We start from the raw sequence: 21,000 nt of genomic DNA on the forward strand, positions 1-21,000 counted from the left end.
TGACTTGTCTCTCACCATTAAGCAATTCATCCATTACATCAACACTTTATTGAATGCCTACCACTTGCCAGGGACCGCGCTAGAGACGCAAGCGGCAGAGAAAAACACTGCTGGGTCTAACAAACCAGGGCGAGGGGGAGGGTGCCACAAGACGGGAAAGGGTGGAAATATCTCCTTCGACCTCCCCAACATGGCCGGCACACCTGCCGCGGACAGACCCTCCCAACATGGCGGCTCCACGACCTTCCCATCATGGCGCGCGGCCCCGCCCGCTCCGCCGCGGCTGTCGGCGGGAGCAGTTCCGGGTGCGGTGTTCGCTAGGGGCGGGCGGGGGGCGGCGTCCTGGCCATGGCCGGCCTGTCGGACCTGGAGCTGCGGCGCGAGCTGCAGGCCCTCGGCTTTCAGCCAGGACCCATCACCGACACCACTCGGGACGTCTACCGCAACAAGCTGCGCCGCCTGCGGGGCGAGGCCCGGCTGCGCGACGAGCAGCGGCTGCGGGAGGAGGCCCGGCCGCGAGGCGAACTGCGGCTGCGGGAAGAGGCCCGGCTACGCGAGGAGGCGCCGCTGCGCGCCCGGCCCACCGCGGCCCCTCCGCGGGCAGAGCCCTGGCTCTCCCCGCCGGCCTCGGCCCACCCGAAACCCGGGGCCTACGGCGACCTCGGGGCCTCCGCGGCTTCCTGGGCCGGGAGCCGCGGCCTCGCGTACCCTGCGCGCCCCGCGCCGCTCCGGCGCCGCGCCTCGGTCCGGGGCAGCTCTGAGGAGGATGAGGACGCCCGGACGCCTGACAAGGCCGCGCTGGGCCAGGGCCTCTCGGGCCGCCGCTGGTGGGCCGCGTCCCCTTCCCCGGCGCGGCCGTCCTCCTCTCTCCTCAGCCCCGACCCGCGCCCCGGCCTGCGGGCGGCCCGAGCCGGCCTTGCGGGCGCGGCGCGGGCCCGGCCTGAGGTGGGGCGCTGGCTGGAGCGCTGCCTGTCTCGGCTCCTGCTCTGGGCCAGCCTGGGGCTGCTGCTCGTCTTCCTGGGCATCCTGTGGGTGAAGATGGGCAAGCCCTCGGCGCCGCAGGAGGCGGAGGACAACAGTACGTCCCGGGCCGGCGCAGGGGAGGGCCCCCATGCTGTCGGCCGCCCTGTGCCTTGTCCCCTGCCTGTCTTCTCACCTCCAGGCTTTGACTTTCCTCCTTGCCAGCCACTGCCATGATGCTTGCCTTCGCGGTCTCCTGTTCTGCTTTTCCACCCTGGCTCTTCCTTCTAACACTTCGCCTGCAGCCACGTGCCCGGGGTGGGGGAGGGAGCAGACTGGTTTGCCCCAGCCTCTCTCTGGCTTTCCCTCTAACAGGCCCGCCTTCTCTTTCTGTGTATTTCTTCTGTGCTCATCTTATGCTCACCCCACAAGTGAAGGCACCCTTGATTCCACTAGCCCACTGATGGGATCTGCTCGAAAAGGCCACCTGCCCCACTGCTTTGGACCACAGGCCTTCCTTTGCCAAAGGAGATTGTGCTAGCTCTACCGCCCAGGCCAGGCAAGAAGGCCCTGCTAAAGAGTTTAAGCTGCTGTCCGTGAGAAGTGTCCCCCTAGCTTGCAGGGTGGATGGGGGCTGTGGCCACACTTGGCAACAGGATGGCAGGTGCTCATGAAAGGCCTTCTAGGATGCAGTGTCCATCTCCTGAACAACTGAGGACTTGTATTTCCTAAGTGGGAGATGCTCGTCTGCACAGCACGGACACAGGACACAATGCACTGACGGAGTGGTGGGGAGGGGAGAGTGCTTCTGGAGAAGTTTTAACAGAAATAACATAGAGACCATTTCATTCTGAATTTAGGCATAAAGTAGCTCTGGGCTTCTAATGTTCTTTACAAAGCAGGAGTATGGTTAACACTTTCCGGACTCCAGGCAAGGCCATGTCTTTCCATGCCTAGCAGGACCAAAGGACATACAGGAAGAGCTCGGTTCTGTCCTTGCTGTGTGCCAGGTGGACCTTGGGCGGTGTGCAGTCTGTGGACATGGAGATGGCAGACCCCCCAGATGGGTTCTGTGATTGCAGTTTGTCAACTCTAGAGACACGAGGTGGACGGGGCTGTCAGCACTGAACCGGTGGAGTTCAGTGTGTATCCATCCTCTGGTGCAGATGTATGCTGAGCTCCACCTGTGTGCTGCTCCCCCAGAGGACTGGTTAGGGTCCTTGTTGAACATCGCACTGTGGACAGTCTATAGATCCATTCCAACAGGTTCATAGAGGCCGAGTAGCCCCGGATCCTGTGCCTAACTATTTTCAGCTGGGCTGTGGTCCTGGCTAGTCTGACTCTTAAATGCAGGCTGGGGGATGCTCTCAGCTTTCACCTGCCTGCGGTGTAGACACACCTCCTTTCACTATCCAGCTCAGCCCTGCCCCTGGGTCAATGTTTTGCGGTCCCTGCATTTCCAGAGTGGTCTATTTGTATGCTTCCTCTCAAAGCACACTTTTAATTTCCTGTTTTCTTTTCTTGGTCTCAGTGAAATTGTTGCCAGTGGACTGTGAGAAGAAAACAGACGAGGTGAGTGACCCCAGAACTGCGCTGTGACAGACTCCATCGTAGTCTTAAAGAAGCACTTGAACCATAGAGCTCCCACAATCCAACCCCGGGCTTGTTACCAAAGCCTTCCCATCCAGTGTGGCACCAGGGGCTTTGATCCCATGTCTGTGTGAATCTGAGGGTATGCTGTGGGTTATTGTCAAAAGGCCCTCGCCAGCCCTTGAGGGCCCTGTTCTCAGCACCACCCTTTCCACCTGTCCTGTGTGTGTCTTTTGGGGGCTCTGGAACTGCCCTGTGTACCGGCTCCGCATTGGTTTGTCACGGACGTGTCTGTCATTAGAAGTGGAGTCAGCACTCTTGGTCTTGGTGTGGATCTGTTTGATGCAGCTCTGATGTTCTCTACAAATAATCTCAGGGCAAGGCAAGCAATGCCATGCTCTGAGTCACGGAAGCCATGTCTGCCTGGTCCTGGAGGTAGACACAGATACGAGGCAATAAATTCCCGGGTCATAAATCCTGCCAGGAGGAGTCTTAATGCTGCCAGAGGGCATGACTTAGTGGTGTGATTATGGAGTGTGTAGTGACAGGCCTCATGGACCAAGGACTGAAGTGACGGTGGGTGGTTGTACCCCTCAGTTGGCTCGCCTACCTTGGTTAGTGAGGGGGCACAGATATTGGTTTTTATTTCTCTTTGCTTTCCAATGTGTTGTATTTGGAAGTGTTTTATTGCATCAATTTATTGCATTCATGTTGCAGAAATCTTTTCTTCCCAATTGTTCTGTAAAAACAGATTCATAGTAAGTTCAATTTGCCTTCTATCATCAGGCTCACAGTTGGTAATGAGAAGAAGTGGCCCAGAAACGTAGATGGCCAGAGGGGAAGCTAGAATTTTGAAGACTAAGCAAAAGCAGAAAAAAAAATTGTCTTTTGTTTAAGACTCTTCTGGTGATGTTCATTTTGTCTGTCCAGTTAGAACAGGAATCCTGGATTTTAATATCTCCAAATGTCTCAGGTCCACAAGGGAAGGACACATTTGTTCCCTGGCCCCTCTCTGAGCACGGCATGTTCCCAGGAGGCCTCATAGGAGCCCAGGCAGGCCCCCTCAGGGACCTTGCTGAAGCCGTGCTTAGCGGGCACATGGCACCCAGTACCTGCCTGCTGGGACTTCCTGCTGTGGGTGATGTTCCAGCCTGCCCGAGAGCATTGCCCTGTGTGGATGGAGGACCCAGGAATAGGGAGGCTGAGGCCTTTTAGCTGACTGTGGCCTCATTCTTTGCGTACCTCCAGCCTGCTGCGGACCTAGCCAGGCCCCTGAGCTGCAGGGCTGTGTTCCTTCCCTCAGGTGTGGGCCCATTGCTCCTGCATTACCCTTCCACCCCAGTGCTGCTGGGAGCGCAGGAACTGTCCAGCAGTGGATGTGTCTTCTGGTCCCACCTCTCCCTCCCCCAGTTCCTGCCTGTACTGAATGTACCTGAGCTTGAACCGAGTCCTCACCCCAGTCCTGTCTCAGGAGGGCCGGCAGGTTTACCTAGGTGGACAGCGGTGGCCCAAGGGGGAAACAAGGCCGCAGTAAGCCAAATTTTCCCTGTCTGCCCCAAGCTCTGCAAACGCCAGCAGGTTGTCCCCCTAGCCTCTTGGCCCCTCAGCCCCTCGGCCTGACTCCTTGACTCCTCGGCCTCCTTATCCCCTTGGCTCCTCAGCCTTTCAGCCTGGCTTGTTTTTGAGGGGAGCTGTGGGTGGAAGCCAGGAGCCTCCAGGATACCGACTCTTTTCTACCTCCTTCCCTGCCAGTTACCTGGTTGGTTGGCAGCTGTCTCCAGGGCCCAGCTCCTGGCAAAGCTTGTCTTTGTTTTGCAAGTTCCTTGGCGGGAAGGCCGGCAGCGCCTCCTGCCCCACTGACCGGTGTCCCGTGCCTTTCCAGTTCTGCCAGGCCAAGCAGAAGGCAGCCCTGCTGGAGCTGTTGCACGAGCTCTACAACTTCCTGGCCATCCAAGCTGGTGAGTAGGCCCAGAGTCTCGGGGCACCTTGGGTGGCATGCAGGCTACCATCCTGGTTGGTAGAGCATGGCGATTGCTGTAGTCAGAGCCACTCTTGCCTTCTCACCTCCCTGCTGAGGCGCATTTTTAAGCCCTGCTTTTGTGCAGAATCCTTTGATTCTTGATCTCCTGCAAGGCGCAGCCCTTGTAGCATGTGGTCTTCCACCTGTGGGAAGCCTGCCACCCAGTGCTTAGGGCCCTGTGTTGGCATCAGATGTGCTAGGCCCAGTTCTTCTAGAGTGTGGATTGCCTCTTGGAACCAGCTGGCCTGCTGGGCCAGGGCGGAGGCTGCCAGGCATGCAGTGACAGGTGTTCTGTGGACCAGACCCTAATGTCACTTCCACTCCTGTTCCCCTGTATGGCTTCAGGACCCAGGACAAGTCCCTGATTCACTCGAGGTTTCCAGCTCCCATGTCTGACCAGTAACCTCGAATCTGTTTCCTCCACAAATTGAGACAGTCGTTGATCCCTTGAGGGACAGCCTTAGCGCCCCACAGTGGGACTCTGGGAATTTCTTCAGAAGGGTCCCCTCCTGCTTTACATGGGGAACTGGCTCCTTGGGGCCAGTCACACCACCCATGTTCCTGTGTTCTCCCCCAGTTGGCATCTAAGGCTCTCCAAGGCTGTGTTGACAACCCAGATGCATTCCCAGGCTGTGCTGGGTGTTGAATGCCCTACTCAGCAGGAGAGCTCCATGGGGGGCTTCAGTCTGAAAGTTCAAGAGACTCCCCTGACTTGAGGTAGCAGAGGTCAGGTCTTAGGTTGGAGGGTCCACCCTTGTCTACAGTTTCAACAGGAGTCAAGGTCAGTGGGCTTGTACTGGGCCCTCGGGCCTATGGTCAGTCTTCAGAGCATCAACTCTGCCACTGCTGTCTTCCTGAGAGTGGACAGAGAAGACGCCAGGAGTCCCTCTGTGGGGGTGGGGGCTCCTGTTCGGAGCAGAGGTGACACAGGAGTCCCTCAGTGCAGCCCAAGCCCCTGGTGCTGGAGGGGCCTGCGATTTCTTTTTGAAGTACGTTCATTTAAGCTATGATTGATCACAACTGAGATGTCTCTGAGCATCACAGGAAGTGGCATGTGTGTTAGGCCCTGCAACCCACCAAGGCCGAGGGCCTGGCCTAAAGGTCAGGAAGTCGCATGTCAGCAGGAAGGGGAAGGTTGCGAAGAGGAACTGACAGGGTACTGACAACCAGTTGCCCTGGAGTGGCACAATGTCATCGGGAAGCTTTGTTGTTAGACCGTGTGGGCCGTGGACAGAAAGGGGGCAAGAGGAAGCAGTCAGGAGGCCATGGAGATCCAGGACAGGAAGTCAACCTGGTCTCAGGGAACCCAAGTCCAGATGAAGTTTGAGATAGGACTTGGCTGGATTGGAGGCCAAAGTCATGCTTCAAATCACCTTTAAGGTTTCTGAAACTTACCTTCAGCCCTGCCCTGCCCAGCATGTAGACACAGCCAAGTCATGGGTGCGTGGAAAATTCTGTGTGCGCCCAGCCCTGATCAGGCCACATAAAGCACAGTGTCTGAGAGCCAGTCTTGGGCAGGCCGCTGCTTCTGGAGCCGTCAGGCTAAAAGAGAGGCCCACAACCAGGGGCTTCTTGGAGTAGATGGCCTTGTAGGTGTTCCTGGAAGGTTGGTCAGAATGAAAAGGGGGAATCCCAGCTCCAGACAGGGTGGCAGCCAACCTCCTGGGGTGCCCAGAAGGAGCTGCCCCGGCCCCACTGCCCCACACAGACTCCCTCCTCCTCCACAGGCCTTGGGGATGTCTTTGCCCTGAACCCTTTCAAACAATGGGCCCAGCTTTCCAGGTCACTGGCCAGTGTCACAGATCCAAATCTCTGGTGCCCGTGGCCTCCTGCCTTTCTTTTTCCCAGGCTGTGTTTATTTATAGCGTCATTCCTGTGCCATTCTGAAGCTGTCTGTCTGATCCTTTGAGGGATCAATTGCGAGCAGATCTTGGTTTTGGGCAGCTTTTTAGTCATTTAATGCAAATCGCTGCACTGCTTTGCAGGTCAGGTTTTAATGATCTGGAATCGATCCAAGCTAAGTGGCTTTTGATCTTGCTGCAGAGTGAAGATGCCCCATGGAAGCTGGGAGCCGCCGGGCCACATGCTCCTTATTAGAGCTGATGGCTTGATTCCCACTGCATTTTTTAGTCCATTTCAGAGTAATTTTTTTTCTCACCTTTCCTTTGTCTTCCAATGTATCATTTTTTTTTTTTTTCTCCCAGGTAATTTTGAGTGTGGAAATCCAGAGAAACTGAAAAGCAAATGCATTCCTGTTGTGGACGCACAGGAATATCTCGCAGTAAGTGGGCAGCCCGAGCACCTGCGAGCCATCGGGCCTGGGGCTTGCCTAGTGATCTGGCAAGCCCCACAGTTGTTTTGCTTTTTCTCTCTGTTTTGTTTTTGAGTTTACTTCGTGACTATTTCACTACACACACACACACACACACTTTTTAAACTTCATGGCCATGCTGGGGACTATGATGCATAACCAAGCCACCCACTCCTGACCACTGCTCCTTAGCCAGCTGGCTGAAGGCCACTCCTTTCTTAACCAGTCCTCTTCCTTGCTCTGTCCAGCTTGGCTTTGCTTCCCTTGAGGACCGCTTGTGGGACACACATTTCACTTCTGGTCCTCTCCATTCAGACTGTTGGGGACCCGTGTGATTGCCTGCATGGCCGTGGGCTGGTAGAATCAGGGAGCTCTGGGGCCAACAGGGCCCTTTGGGGTCAGCAGTTCAGTCTGCATCTCACAGATGCAGAAACTGAGAGGGGACTCCCCAGCAAGGCCACACAGCTGAGCCTGACTGTTGAGTCCCCAACCCAACACATCCTTTCACTTATCCTGAAATGAGCTGCCAGCTTTCTGGCCTGATGCATCAGCCCTTGAGATAATTGTATTCTTTTGGCCACCCAAGACCTGTGTACTTTTTTTTGTTTTTGTTTTTCCCCTCTGGTTACAGCTCCTCTGGTTACAGCTTCTTCCTTGGCCTCTATCACCCCACCCCTACCCTCTGCTCCCCTCCTGCCAGTTCACTGTGCGTTTCGCGGAACGGGGCTGTGGGGCATGTGGAGGACACGGGCGAAGGCCGCCTTAATCCACTAGCACAATGGTGTTGCTGCGGTGCTCTGCTCAGCACAGAGCTAATCTTCTCCCGCCCCCCTCACAGAATGTGACCAGCAGCTCCTCCGCCAAGTTTGAAGCTGCCCTGACCTGGATACTGAGCAGTAACAAGGACGTGGGCATCTGGTGAGTGTGGGCCTGGCAGCATAGCCGTGCGCACCTGCAGCCCCGTCCCAGCAGCAGCCCAGCGCCTCGGCTGTGGCGGTGGAGGCTGTGTCTCCCAGCTGAGTCATCGCAGGCTCGGTTGGAAGCCTGGCAGTGCAGTGTGTGGAGCATACTGTGCAGATATGCACACTCCAAGTGTTGCCATGTGAGTTGGGCACTTTGGCTAAATCTTGCCCCCCCCTTGCATTTATTGTTTTACTTATTTTATTTGAAAGGCAGGGCATCAAAGCGATCTGTCCACTGGTTCATTCACCAGTTGCCTAGCTTAGCCAGAACCGGGTCACACTGAAGCCAGGAGCCCAGACCCATTTGGGTCTCCCATGTGGGTGGGTAGGGGACCAGGCACTTGAGTCATCATTGGCTGCCTGCCTCCCGGGGTGCGTTAGCAGGAAGCTGGATTGGAAAATGGGGTGGTACAGACTTGAACCCGTACTCTGAGATAGGATACTGGCATCCATGCTGAGGGTTAGCCTGCTGTGCCTGCTCCTGCCCTGCCTTTCTCTACACTCCCCCTCTTGGGTGCCAGTTCTTGTTTGTGGAGAAATGAATCTGTATGTTGGTCTCACTCAGTATGGAAATTGTGATGGAAAATTCTGGATTTTTTTTTCCTGACCCACAGTTTCCGCTGCATTGTCATCATTGGCGAGCAGCCATAGCAGAGACAGCAAGGCCTTTGACAAGGCTGAAAGCAGCTCCTGCTGCCCTGCCCAGGGGAGGGGGCAGCAGCCAGCAGCCAGGTGGCCCCGAGAGACCCCCCTGCCGGAGAAGCAGGCAGCACCAAACGCCTTCCTGCTCCAGTGTTTGTGTCGGGGTCTCTGTTTAGGTTACGGCTCCAGATAGTAAAATACACTCTAGGGTTTTATTCTCTTCCTCTCTAATCCGCCCAAATTACTAATTCCATCAGCAGTGCATCCAGCAGAAGCCCCTCGGGCAGCTCAGCCCAAAGCTTGAGAACTGGATGCACGGCATGATTAAAATTCGCTGGCTTTGAGAAAAAAAAAAGAGCCGCTCTGAGTGGCTCGGCGCTTGTTAGCCAAGGCAGAGGAGACATGGGTGTCACCTGGAACAGCACTCACCGGGGATGCCGACACTACAGATGGTGACACTCACCATTTTGTGTTGGGGGCGGCAGACTGGAAGGGTTGGGCCTGCTCCCACGGCCAGTGTTGATGTGGGTCACTGGAAATCAGAACCTTATGGGACCAGCCATTTCAGCATGTGTGGCTGCCACAGGTCACTGCCACCCTAGTGCCCTCGCAGGAACAAGGCGTGGGCGTTTGTGTCCTTGTGTGTCCTGAGGGCTGCTTGCCAGGGCCCAGCCTCGGAGGGCCTAGGGCTCTTTACTTCCCATCAGCCTCACAAGCTGCCTGGGACCTTTTTGCTTAAACTGCAACTGCGCCTCCCCATGTCTGTCCTTCGGTTCTTGCCATGTGGCTGCTGGACCCGTGATGCAGTAAACATTTCCATTTCTCTGTGCTGGGAGGTGGGAATCCAATTTACAGTTTAATCTTCCGCATGCTGAGAGAGGCTGTCAGAGCCCTGGCAGAGGGGACGTCGCTTTAGCAGTAGGGGTTCCCGCCTGCTGCCGTCTTTAAAGCTTTATTCTTTCTAAGTAGCCAACGTGGGGAATTTCTGGAAAGAGCACAACCAGGATCCCAAGCCCATTCTCTGAGCAAGGGGAGACCTTGAGACCCCTCCTCATCCAGCGGGCAGGGGGCTCATGCTGTGGCTCTCGGAGCTGCCAGTCATATTCAAAGCCGTGTCCTATTTCAGGCTGAAGGGGGAGGATCCGTCTGAATTGGTGACGACCGTGGACAAAGTGGTCTGCCTGGAGTCTGCCCGTCCCCGCATGGGCGTCGGCTGCCGCCTGAGCCGCGCTCTGCTCACAGCTGTCACCAACGTGCTCATCTTCTTCTGGTGTAAGTCTGTGACTGGCCAATGGCCCCTTCCGCTTACCGTCGGGTCATTGGCCAGCAGTGCCACCGCACCCTGCTTGGCAGGCTCTCAGGCAGCAGTGTCAGGGTGCAGAAATCCAGACCTCAGGTTCATCACTGTCCAGTGAACCTGACCCTCGTATGATGAAGCAGCGGAGAACCCCCACCTTCCCCTGCGCTACCTTCACCTTTGGAGCTGTGTAGCAGCTACTCCATTCAGGGCAGGGCCCCGTCGACCTCCGTGAGAGGCAGCAGGGCTGGGCGACAGCCGAGCGTCACCCCTTCCCATGGCTCTGCCTGCTTTCTGTATACACACCACTTGGAGTAGGAAGCACAGTGGGGACCTGGCCTACTTTTACTCCCTAAAAAATGTCAGCATGTCCTGGAGCACCACGGTTACCTGACAGAAGCAGGGAGGACCAAGGGGGCTGAGCTGGAAAGGAGGGTGCAGGTCTCATCGGCAGGCATCAGGGGCCGGCCACCTTTGAGCTGAGGCCTTAAGGTGCCTCTGAAGGTGTGAGGCCATGGCTCTCCCGGGCTACAAATCACAGCCTGCATTGTGCCTGCCCTGGCCTCGCCCACGCCATCCCGCTTGTGGCCGTCACACAAAGGGTGCAGCCTGTATGTATGTATGAATGGAACACTGAGACCTGTCTCACAAGGGAGGACATGATAGTCCTGGCAGGAGCTGGGGTCATGACAGCCAGGGGGATGCCTCTGCGGTGACAGCCCGCGAGGCAGGTGATCCGTTAACTGCCTTCCCTCCCTCAGTTCTGTATCCTTCATCTAGCCTTGTGCCTGCTGCCTAGCAGATACTCAGGACATGGCATCCAGGCCCCCAGCTCAGCTGTGTTCTGTTGCCCACAGGCTTGGCTTTCTTATGGGGGCTCCTAATCCTGCTCAAGTACCGGTGGCGGAAGCTAGAAGAGGAGGAGCAGGCCATGTATGAGATGGTGAAGAAGATTATCGGTACGTGGCCCAGGTGAAAGGGCTGCCCAGCGCCTGCAGCAGCCCTCCCCTGACTGCTGTGCTCTCTCCTGCAGACGTGGTGCAGGACCACTATGTCGACTGGGAGCAGGACATGGAACGCTACCCATACGTGGGCATCCTGCACGTGCGTGACACCCTCATCCCTCCACAGAGCCGGTGAGTGGAGCAGGGCTTGAACCTGCTGCCTCCACAGGAGGAAGCCCGGAGCCTTGGGGGTGTTGCAGGGTGGCTCAGCTCCCAGGGTCACGAGTGAGGGCCAGTTCACGCTTCCAGCTGTCAGTCCCACGTGCTCAGCTCGTCAGGACACAGGAGCTAGATGGGGCATGTCAGTGTGGCCCCGTGGTGACAGGGCTGCAGGGCACGGAGGCCTCATCCCCAGTGGCTCTGGAGGATGTGGGGATCTGTGCATGGGAGTCCCTTGTAATGTTGGCTACAGGCACAGAGGAATCACGGGGCTCTGTTTGTGTTTCTCTGCTTCCCACAGTCCCATCCTCCCGTGGGTGTTGTCAGCAGGCTGGGTCTCTCAGGAGTGGCAGGCTGGTGACCTGGCAGCAGCTGGAGCTGCATCTAGAGAGTCAGAGCAGCAGAGAGGAGGCCTTCCCGGGCCTCCACGGGCACCGTGCTGGGGGCTTCTGGCCAGCCTTAGCTTCTTGTCTGTGTGTGAATCAGTAAGCAGCAAGGAGGAGAGTATGTGTCAGAGCTTCTAGCTGTGAGCCACAGCAATGCCTGGGACCCTCAGTAGGTACCGTGAGTCAGTACACACACGCACACAATGGCCCCCTCCCCTGAGAGTAGAGGCAGCTTCCGGGGCACACAGGTGCCTGGGTGGGGCAGCTAGCCTGATGTCATGAACAATTGCTGGGTCCCTTCCCTGTGCAGGGTGACTGCTGGAAGTGTACACTATAACCCTTGACAGAGTCAGACTGGCTCTGAGCCCTGGGGGTAGCTGATGGGGACCCAGCAGTGTCAGCTTGGGTCACTGCCCTGCCACAGCAGGCTTGATGCACTCTCTGCCCAGATGGGGCCAAGAACTCAGGCTTGCTGATCACCCACTGGGCTCTGGGAACTGCTCGGTGTTTGCCACAGATGCAGGCTTGCTGGGTCCTTGCTGTAGCCCGTGGTAGGATAGCACGGTGTGCCCCTCTGTGCAGAAAAGGAAGCAGCTGGTGTTGATAAGTTTGCCCAGACTCCCAGAGCTAATGACCTCTCTGCTGCCCAGGAGCCCTCGGGGAGAGCACCTGAGGATCACTGTCACCACTGCTGTGTGTGGCAGCTTTATGTCCCGTGCACCCCCTGGAAACGTGGCAGGTGGAGCAGCCTGTGGCTGGCTGTATGCCCATCCGCAGCTCCCATGGGAGGCCCCCAGTGGCAGACTCACTCTGAGCCCTGGCAGGAGCCACCATGTGACACGAGCAGCACACTCCTCCTCTCAGAGCTGCACTTTGGTCACTCTACGAGTGGGGACCCCACTGCCCTGCCTCATGTGCGCTGACTGGGCCATGGCTACTGAGTGCCGCTGTCTGCTGGACCCCGACGGCGTGCCTGGGCAACAGCAGGGAGCAGGCGCCACAGAGCCTAGGTCCAAGGGAAGGAGGCAGGACCCCTGTGCACCAGGAGAATGGGTGATCCAGGAGGGGAATAGCTGGTCGTGCCTGTGCCTTGCATGCAGGCTCTCCCTCGGGAGCCATTGGCACTTGGGCGTGACTGGAACACACATCCCCACTGAAGTGAGTGTGAGACAGCATTGCAGTGCCCACCTCTAGGCTCCTGGGGGTGGGCTGCGGTGTTGAGAGCTGCCACAGGTCTGTGCATGGCTACTGGAGGGTCTAAGCCTGTCACGAGCCCCGCAGAGCTCAAACTGTGCTGGCTCCCAGTCTCTTGACTCTGCTCTTGGTGAGGAGCCATTAGCTGGATTGGCGGATCTGCCCTGTGGATGAGGGCTGCTTGTGTGGAGCGAGGGAGATGCGAGCTTGCTTAGCCAGGGAAGCAGAGAAGCTGATTGCTGCCGCTGGCTCCAGGCAGGCGTTCTCATTACCTGTTAATGGGCAGCCTGGGAGGGAGGGGCTCAGCCTCGCAGGCGGAGGGCAGGCAAACATCCTCCTGGGAGCTCAGCCCTCTGGGGAGTGTGCAGGGCCTCAGCCTGAACACTGTGGACAAGGGGCCCTGCACTGGCCCCTTCACACGGCAGGAGACTGTTCCTCGCTTAGACCTCACACCTGCACTGGTCCTTCCCTGGGTGCCTCTGCACCATGTTTACAGTGGCACTGTGCAGAGGTGTCCCTGCGGATAGGGTGAGGGGAGGAATTGGGACGGGAAAGCCAAGACCTGTGGTGTGAGCCCCCATAGGAAAGTAGCATCCTTCCTGCTGGTGGAAAGGGGAGGAACTCACCAAGGGGTGCAGGACCCTGGGGCCAGCTACAGGCTGTTGCCACCCCTCCTTGCATCGTTGACTGCTTAGCTGCTCCCCACCCTCGGAAGGGGGCTGCTGTTTGCCCCAGCAGCCCATGGCCAGGCTTTCAGATGCAGTCAGCCCACAGTGGGGCAGCCCAGCTAGGGCTGCTGCAGGCAACTGTTCCCCGCAGCCCAGCAGGCCCAGTGTAGCTCCTCAGTTGGAGACTAGGGTAGGTGGCAGGCAGGCTGGACAGTTTTGACAGCGAGTGTCTCCCTTTTGTTGAATACTTCAGGAGCAGAGAAGGTAGAGGGATGGCTTCTCTGTGGCCCCAAAAGTTTCTCTCCTCTGTAGACATTCTCTTGTAATCTAATAACTCCTCCCCAATAAGTCCTGCCCGTCTGCCTGCCTTGTGGGATGGTCCTGGGCCAGTGCCCTGTGGGCTAGACTGCACAGGCCGGGGCCACTGAGGGCCAGACAGCCTGCTGAGCTGGCCCCTCTTATTGCAGGAGGCGCATGAAGCGGGTCTGGGACCGAGCCGTGGAGTTTCTGGCCTCCAATGAATCTCGAATTCAGACAGAGTCCCACCGCGTGGCTGGAGAAGACATGCTGGTGTGGAGATGGACTAAGCCCTCTTCCTTTTCCGACTCGGAACGATAAGGCCCAGAGGGCAGGCACCTGCTCCCATCAGCCTATCCCGGGACAGCCCGCTCTAGGGGCGTTTGAGGGTCCCAGACCCATGGTGCTGAATTCACACTTGCCTTGACTTTGCACCCTCCTGAGTGCGCTCTGGGGGCCTCTGAAAGAGGAACTGAGCTCAGTAGGACCCTGAGGGTGTCCTTGGAGGGTGGCGGGGAGGAACCGGGGCAAGGGCCACTCCCTCTGCCCTGTTTTGCTGGCAGAAAGGGGGAGAAGGGTTTGTTTTTCCAGAATAGAGAAAATGTGCTGCAGTGGTAAGATGGTTTAAGCTATCATGGGAGCAGTGTGCGCTGCCTGCCAGGTGGACCTGCAGCCCGCCCAAGTTGGGCAGGGAAGGCTGGCCCGGGTGCTAGGGGGCCGGGAGCAGCTTGGTTCCATGTGCCTTTGTGGGTGCAAGTGCAGAGCTCAAGGGTTAGGAGAGAATGCCTGTGTCCTGGCTGGACAGCTTTTGTCCTGGAGGAAGATGCTAGAAATTAGAACAAGGGACTAGGGAAACTGTCTAGAAAATAGGGCTCTCAGGTCTGGAGTGAGCTGCTGCTGTGGCTCCTCCGGAGGCAGCCTCCCAGTGGGCTCTATGCCAGCCCTGTGGCCAAAAGCAGGATTGGATGCCAGCTCAGGTCATTGGAGTGTCAAGGCCGAGAGTGCGCTCCGTCTGTGATGTGATCGCCTGGTTTGACTGCCACCATGGCTGCCCCTGGCTGTTGAACCAGAACTTCCACCACTGTGGCTGGCAGTCGTGGTGGCCACATGCTGCCCCCTGCCGGCCGCACAGAGCGGCGCCCGTGAGCTCTAGCCGCCAGCCTCCACCTTCTGGTGGGCCCTCCCCTGGAGACCAGCCCCGGAAGCACCGCCCAGGAGTCCTTATTAAGTGCTGGCACCTTTCCAGCTAGCCATCCCTGTAGGTCATCAGCTGCGGCCAGCGGGAGTGGGGAGCAACAGCAGCTGCCTCCAGTGGCTGTCAGCCGCCCCTCCTGGTCTTGATGGTACTGTTGGTTTCCATCCTAAAGCACCAGCCTCCTCTGAGCGGTGCTCGGTGTCACAGGGACAGTAGGGCCGGCCACCGTCAGTGTGGGCCTAATCAGACACGAGCCAGAACAGGAAGCGCCGCCGGTACAGGCTTCAGCTTCAGGGTTGGAACTGCTGGATAAATAAACTATTTATTAAAAATGAATGTGCTTCGTGTCCATGCTGCTTTCCTTTCGCCCCCAAGCAACGTGTAAGGAATGACAATGCCGTAGACTTAGGGGCCCTAGCTCCACTAGAAGACCCAGCAGGGCCAGGCAGCCCTGCCCCTGATGCCTGACCTTGCCACCCTCGGGCTGTCAGGGGCCACATGTGTGACCCAGTGTGACAGCCCTGCCCCACAGGCTGCCTCTGAAGACCAGAGTGCTCAGGGACCCATATGGTCCAAGAGTGGGGCTCAGCAGTGCCTTTCTCCAGCTTGGGCAGAATCTCTAGAACATTCCCTGGGCCTTTTGGCTTCTACCCAGGAGAGGAAAAATCTCAGGAGATGAGGTGGCTCTTCCCATGGATTCTGGGCTGTCCACCCCACCTCACCCCTGTGCTTGCTCCAGGCCACCCCTGCTCTGTAGGCTTGCAGGGAGCACCCTAGGCGGTTGAAATTGGCACCCACCTTCTGTGGGGGGGTGCAAGGTCAGTTGCCATGGGGAAAGGTGGCTTTGTAGCTGGGCCACGTGCATCTGGCAGCCCACCGAGGCTGCCTTCACCACAGACACCAGCCTACCTGTTGAGTGTGCGCTGGCACACGAGTGCCAGCCGAGCTTATTCTCCACTGGAGGCTGAGCGGGCAAATCGGCAAACAAAGGACCTGGTAGAAAGGGGAAAATGAGCAGTCTTCGCCTGTGAAAGATGTTCCCTCTGCCATGTTGTGAGCTGAGACGGGAACTAATGCCGGGCTCTATTTCTGTGCAGCTGTTTAGAGAACAGGAGCGAGATCAAAATAAACTAAATAACAAAAGGCCCCCGCTGGCCCGGCTCTCTCCTTGATGCCACACAAAGGCCCGAGCAAGCGCCCCTACAGCCAGCTTTGAAGGGCCCAGCCTCCCTTTGAAGCAGCCCGCCTCACAGGGGACAGGGCGGGCTGCAGGGTTCATCAGAGGAGGGGGTCTGAGGGCATGTTGGGACAGCACTGGGGATGGAGGAGCTTGTATTGCTCACTGGCACCATGAGTACTTGGCAGGCTGTAGAGCTGTCCCTCCCAGATGACAAATGGCCCTCCCGGACCTCGGTGGGCGCTGACAACGCAGCTCCGGGGTGTGAGGGAGGCAGAGGCTGTCCCCCACAAATCTCCACTGTGGACATCTGCCCAGGAGCTCGGTCACCTCCCGGAGTCTCTACTCAGGAGGAAGGTAAACACAGCCATTTGTCACTGACTAGCACACGGCCTGTGCTAGCAGCTGTTCCCCTTAACCAGTATGCCATTGACTTTGAACCTCAAAAGAAGAAAAATAGCCATCTCCCCTCCTGATGGCTGCCCCCAAAGGGAAGTAACCAGTAAGTCACCCTGCTGTTCTAGGATAATATTCCCAGGATAACCCGGTCGGTTTCTCCACCCCCCACCCCCTGAGAATTTGGACAGGCTCCCACAGTGTGCCAGGGACAAGGTGGGGGTGACAGGGTTCAGTGGGGGTGGCCAGCCTTGGCTCCCCAGGGTCCCTGGTGTACCTGGTAGAGGCAGGGAGAGGAACTCGGGACTCTGCCACTAGATGCTGAAGACCTTGGGTTCATTTCATGTCCCCGTAGCACAGTAAGTTGTTAGGCATAAACTTACTGTGTCAGTGTGATGACACCTTCCTGTTGTGCCGTGGCCCCAAGTCCTCACAATGCCCCATGCCGTAGCAGCCACTGTTGTCCCCTCGAGTTAGGACAGAAGGCGGGTGGCAGGTGCCGGGGCTCTTGAGCCCAGGAAACCTAGTTCCACCCTTGCGCTCCTGCCACTCTGGACTCAATAGGACGGGACTCGCTGCCTTCATTCCTGGGGAAAAGCTGGCTCGCACACAGGCCCTGGGAGGCCCAGGGCCCCCGACTCCCTGAACGCTCAGACCTCTCCTAACTGTCCTGTTCCCCTGCTCAAGTCCCACCCTTGTCGCCCAGGCCCCCACCACCCTGCCCCTGCTGCCAGGCCTGTGTGTTGCTGCCCCCCACTCTGCATCCCCCAGGCCTTCTCACCTTCCCATCTTGCCTCATGGTCCCTGCCTGCACTGCACCTGCGCCCCCAGCCCTCAGCTTCCTCCTTCTTCTTCACCCCTGACATGCCACACATCTGCCTGGCTCATGTTTTGGCTGCCACTACTCCAGTGCCAGCTCCACAAGGACATGTGTGTGTTCACGGCTGATCTCCTGGCACTGGGCAGTACCTGGCACATGGTAGGCACTGACTGGCCAAGGCGTGGACATCTCCATTCCAGGGGGAAAGCCCAAAGCCACGTGTCTAGGATCTGAAACCCAGTTTGTGTGCTGACTCTTCTTTACCCATTGTGTACAGGCAGGCCTTGTTGGCGTCCCATTCAGGGGTACATCACAGCCTAACTCTCCCCACTGCTTTGTGGGATGCACCTGCCATGCAGGTTGTCTGCCAGGATCTGTAGCCCACCCCAGCCTGGACTGCATGAGATAGGTCAGACTCACCAAGGTGGGGCATGGAAACAGGACAGGAGAAAGTGTGTCAGCTGCATTTCCTAGGGACACCTGACAGTATATGGGGGCCTGCCTGGCCACATGACCGGTGTCCAAGGAGGCCTGGGGGCTGCTCCCTCTGCCAGGCACCAAAGCAAACTGCCAGGACCTGAGCTCACTGCAGTGTGGTCTCTGGTCAGCCCTGGTGAGAACATGGAGCAAGTTGAAGTAGGTTTCTAAGGACAGTGACGGGAGGCCTCTTCCAGCCAAGAGCCAAGGTCCCTGCATGAAGTTGAGGGCAGCAGACTCCACCTGCAGGATGCCTGGAGACTACCAAGGTGGGCAGCTGCTCTGACCACCCAGGGGCCAGCACAGGGACAGCTGGGCTGAGCACAGGAGTGTGAGGAGCCCCGAGCAGACCCTTGGAAGGATGCTGGAGTGGGAGGGGCCAGCCCCAAGCACAAGGGCAGAACAGGTACAGCTGTGATTGCAGCCCAAATCTGAAACCGCTTCTGTTGAGTAAGGAGACGGGGAAAGTACAGTCATTTCCTTCCATGAAAACAAGCAACAGAATTCCCTTTGCCTCATTCCCCTTGCAATTAAGCCCTTCTCTACAAATGAAATGATTTGGCTTTCACAGGGACTAATTTAAGCACACAAGAAGGGCCGCTGAACCTTCTGATTGCAAACACCAGTATGCAGGAAAGAAAAGCCAGGGTGATGCCAGGATGGGAAGGCTCCAGGGGGTGGAGGGGGGCGAACCCCGCCTGGGAGTCCAGCTGAACTCGCACATCCAGAACTCCATCCCCTCTCCATCTTCCAGGCTGGGCTGGGGTAGAATGGTCAAAGCCTCCATCACTTTGGCCATGCAGTGGGCTGAAGAGGCTGCAGGTGTGTGGCTACTCCATTCACCAGGAGGAAGAACCTGCACCTGCTGCCTTCAACCTGGGCCAGTCCCATGAGCGCTTGGGTCCAATGGAGCGTGGTAAGAACGGCACTGGCCACTTCTAGTCTGCCTCAAGGAGCTTGTGGTGGCTTCTGCTTTTGCCCTTTTGGAACCGTAACTCACTGCAGAAAGAGGCCCTGCTGGCTGGCATTCACACGCCTAAGTGGTGCCACCTCGCAGCTGCGTTGTTTGTGTGAATACACAAGCCTCACCCCAAGGGTGGTGTCAGGAGAGCGTGCCCCAGCGGCTGTCGGAGGCCATTGTGCCCACAGCATTATTATATTGTTTCCCTCGGAAGTTGCTGAGGCTCACCAGCAGGTGCCCAAACAGCACAGAGAGCTCTCAGGGACCCTGACCACTCTTCCAACGGGAGGGTCCGTAAAAGCCTAGCGTGACTCAGGGTATTGACCTTGATACAATAGCCCTGATTCAGGTACAGGTTCTGTCTGGGTTGAATTTTACACGCATTGTGTGTGTATGCATGCGCACCCAAGTAACTGTGAAATTCTATCCCATGAAAACACTTGCATGTCCCTCCTTGAGAGATCAGTGATGCAAGACTGGACAAGGCCTCCCAGGAGTGTGTCATTCACCAGCCTTCTGCTGGATGTGGCAGATGTACACCTCAAACCCAGGCAGGGGGCACATGCGCCTCTGGTGGCACCAGCATAGACTAATCCACAACAGGTAGGGTCAAAGTGTCAAGTTGCTCCATCCAGGGGCCACAAGGCCTTGGGGCCTGGGAGAAGATACATCTTCTAGAATGTCCCTCCACACAGCGGCCACAGCCCTGAGGCCACAGCCGGGAGGAAGGAGAGAAGGCAAGGGCTCTGTATACGGAGGGGAGTCCAGGGCCTGACCAACCCCTGGGGACACTTGCTGATCAGAGCACATGGCACACATGCATGGTGGCCACGAGGATGGCAAGGATACAGGGGAGAGGGACACAGGCCAGGAGAAGGGAGGAGAGATGGGTACTGTGGAGCCAAAGGGGCCCTCAGGTGGGAGTGAGGGCATTCCCCATGGAGAGGACAAGGGTGTATCAGGGGACCTTGCAGTTCCGCATGGGAGGCTTGCTGGGCTGCGGGCTGGCAATGGAGCCTCCTCATAATTCCAAGCATAGTGTAAACTGGTCCCACTCCCCTTGAAATGAGGTGGTCACATGAAATGGGAGTGCAGTTGACAGAGAAGAACAGAAGGGCTCGTCCACAGACTGCCTCTCACGCCTGCCAGCTGTGAGGCTGCAGCTGGGACTGTTCACAGCAGGAACCCAGGACATCACTGACCTAGAGCAGTATCCACGTGACTGCGACGTAGCCACATGAACAAGAAACCAACATCTGTGGTTGCCGCTGCCAAAACCCAGGGCTGCTCATCACTGCAGCTCCCACCAGCCCCACAGCCTCTGCCATGGGCACTGACCTCCCCTCCCTGGTCACACAGAGCAGTGTAGGAGACCCCCCTGAGCCCTCCGTGCTCCAGCACCCAACGCCTCAGCGTACAGTGCCAGCAGCAGGCGTCTAGCTGGCTGCTTCCCAGCTGTGTGGGCAGCCCCAGGAGGTCTGGGGGCCCCAGAAGAGAAAGATCAGAGAAGCGGCACAGCAGGCACCTGGGCAAAGGGGAGTCGAGCACCCTGGCATCGCTGGCTCCACGGCCCACCCATGGGAGCACTGGGCACTCAGAGGTTGCGTCTCTGGGGTGGGAGGGAGTCAAGGCCTTGCTCACAGTGGTGGTTAGAGGTTGCCAGCAGGGCACAGTGGTGTCAGGCTGCCTTTAAGACAGTCAGAGGCAGTTGAGATGGTACGGATGTCCCCAGAGTGTTCCGTGCCCTGAGGGTGCTGGATGTTAGCCCTTTGTGGGCTGCAGGTGCCCAGGAGCCCTGCCAGGGGTAAGGATGCTGGGCCAAAGGTGGAGTGTGTACACATTCATGCATGTGTGTGTCTGTGTGTGCACACGCATGCGCAGGCATGCACATGGGGGAGGGGCTTCCTCCGAGATAAGCACGCTCCTGTGCTTTATCAAATTTGCAGATGCCACACAGCTGGGGGGTGATGGCAACCGTGTCAGATGACAGAGCTGAGATCTAAAGAGGAGCTGACAGGCTGGAGCGCTGGGGTGGATCTAACAAAATGAAACTTAATAGGGACAAACGTGCTGATTTCATAATATGTGTTTATTGTGCCCTGCCTCCATGCTAGACGCCTGCTGCTGGCACTGTACGCTGAGGCGTTGGGTGCTGGAGCATGGAGGGCTCGGGGGGTCTCCTACACTGCGCTGTGTGTCCAGGGAGGGGAGGTCAGTGCGGGGGATTGGGGAAGAACAGTGCGGGTGTCAGGGAAAAAGGAACTGGGACGCCCGCTCACGGGTCAACACACCTGCCCTCAAGAGCCACAGCTGACCTCGGCATGGGCTTGAGGTTTGACAAAGGTCCCTTCTGGGGGCAGTGGGGTCAGGCTACATAGCACATAGACAGAGGTGCAGGGGGACTCACGGTTGGAGCACTTGGTTTTGCAGCCAGGACCCCTAGGCCATCCCATTGGACAGGCAAGTGTTTGATAGCTCCCTCTC

General features: G+C 57.7%; 1 protein-coding gene across 1 annotated transcript; it reads left to right on the forward strand.

The window, feature by feature from the left end:
- Positions 1-335: 335 nt before the first annotated feature.
- Positions 336-15,021, forward strand: LEMD2 (LEM domain nuclear envelope protein 2). Its single transcript, XM_058664387.1, has 9 exons — positions 336-1,078; positions 2,492-2,532; positions 4,433-4,508; positions 6,775-6,851; positions 7,720-7,799; positions 9,612-9,757; positions 10,640-10,741; positions 10,816-10,918; positions 13,661-15,021. The coding sequence occupies exons 1-9, from the start codon at positions 349-351 to the stop codon at positions 13,809-13,811; spliced, it is 1,506 nt and encodes a 501-aa protein (XP_058520370.1). The 5' UTR covers positions 336-348; the 3' UTR covers positions 13,812-15,021.
- Positions 15,022-21,000: the final 5,979 nt, after the last annotated feature.

The sequence above is a fragment of the Ochotona princeps genome, chromosome 1, assembly GCF_030435755.1.
Source record: "Ochotona princeps isolate mOchPri1 chromosome 1, mOchPri1.hap1, whole genome shotgun sequence".
Taxonomy (NCBI): domain Eukaryota; kingdom Metazoa; phylum Chordata; class Mammalia; order Lagomorpha; family Ochotonidae; genus Ochotona; species Ochotona princeps.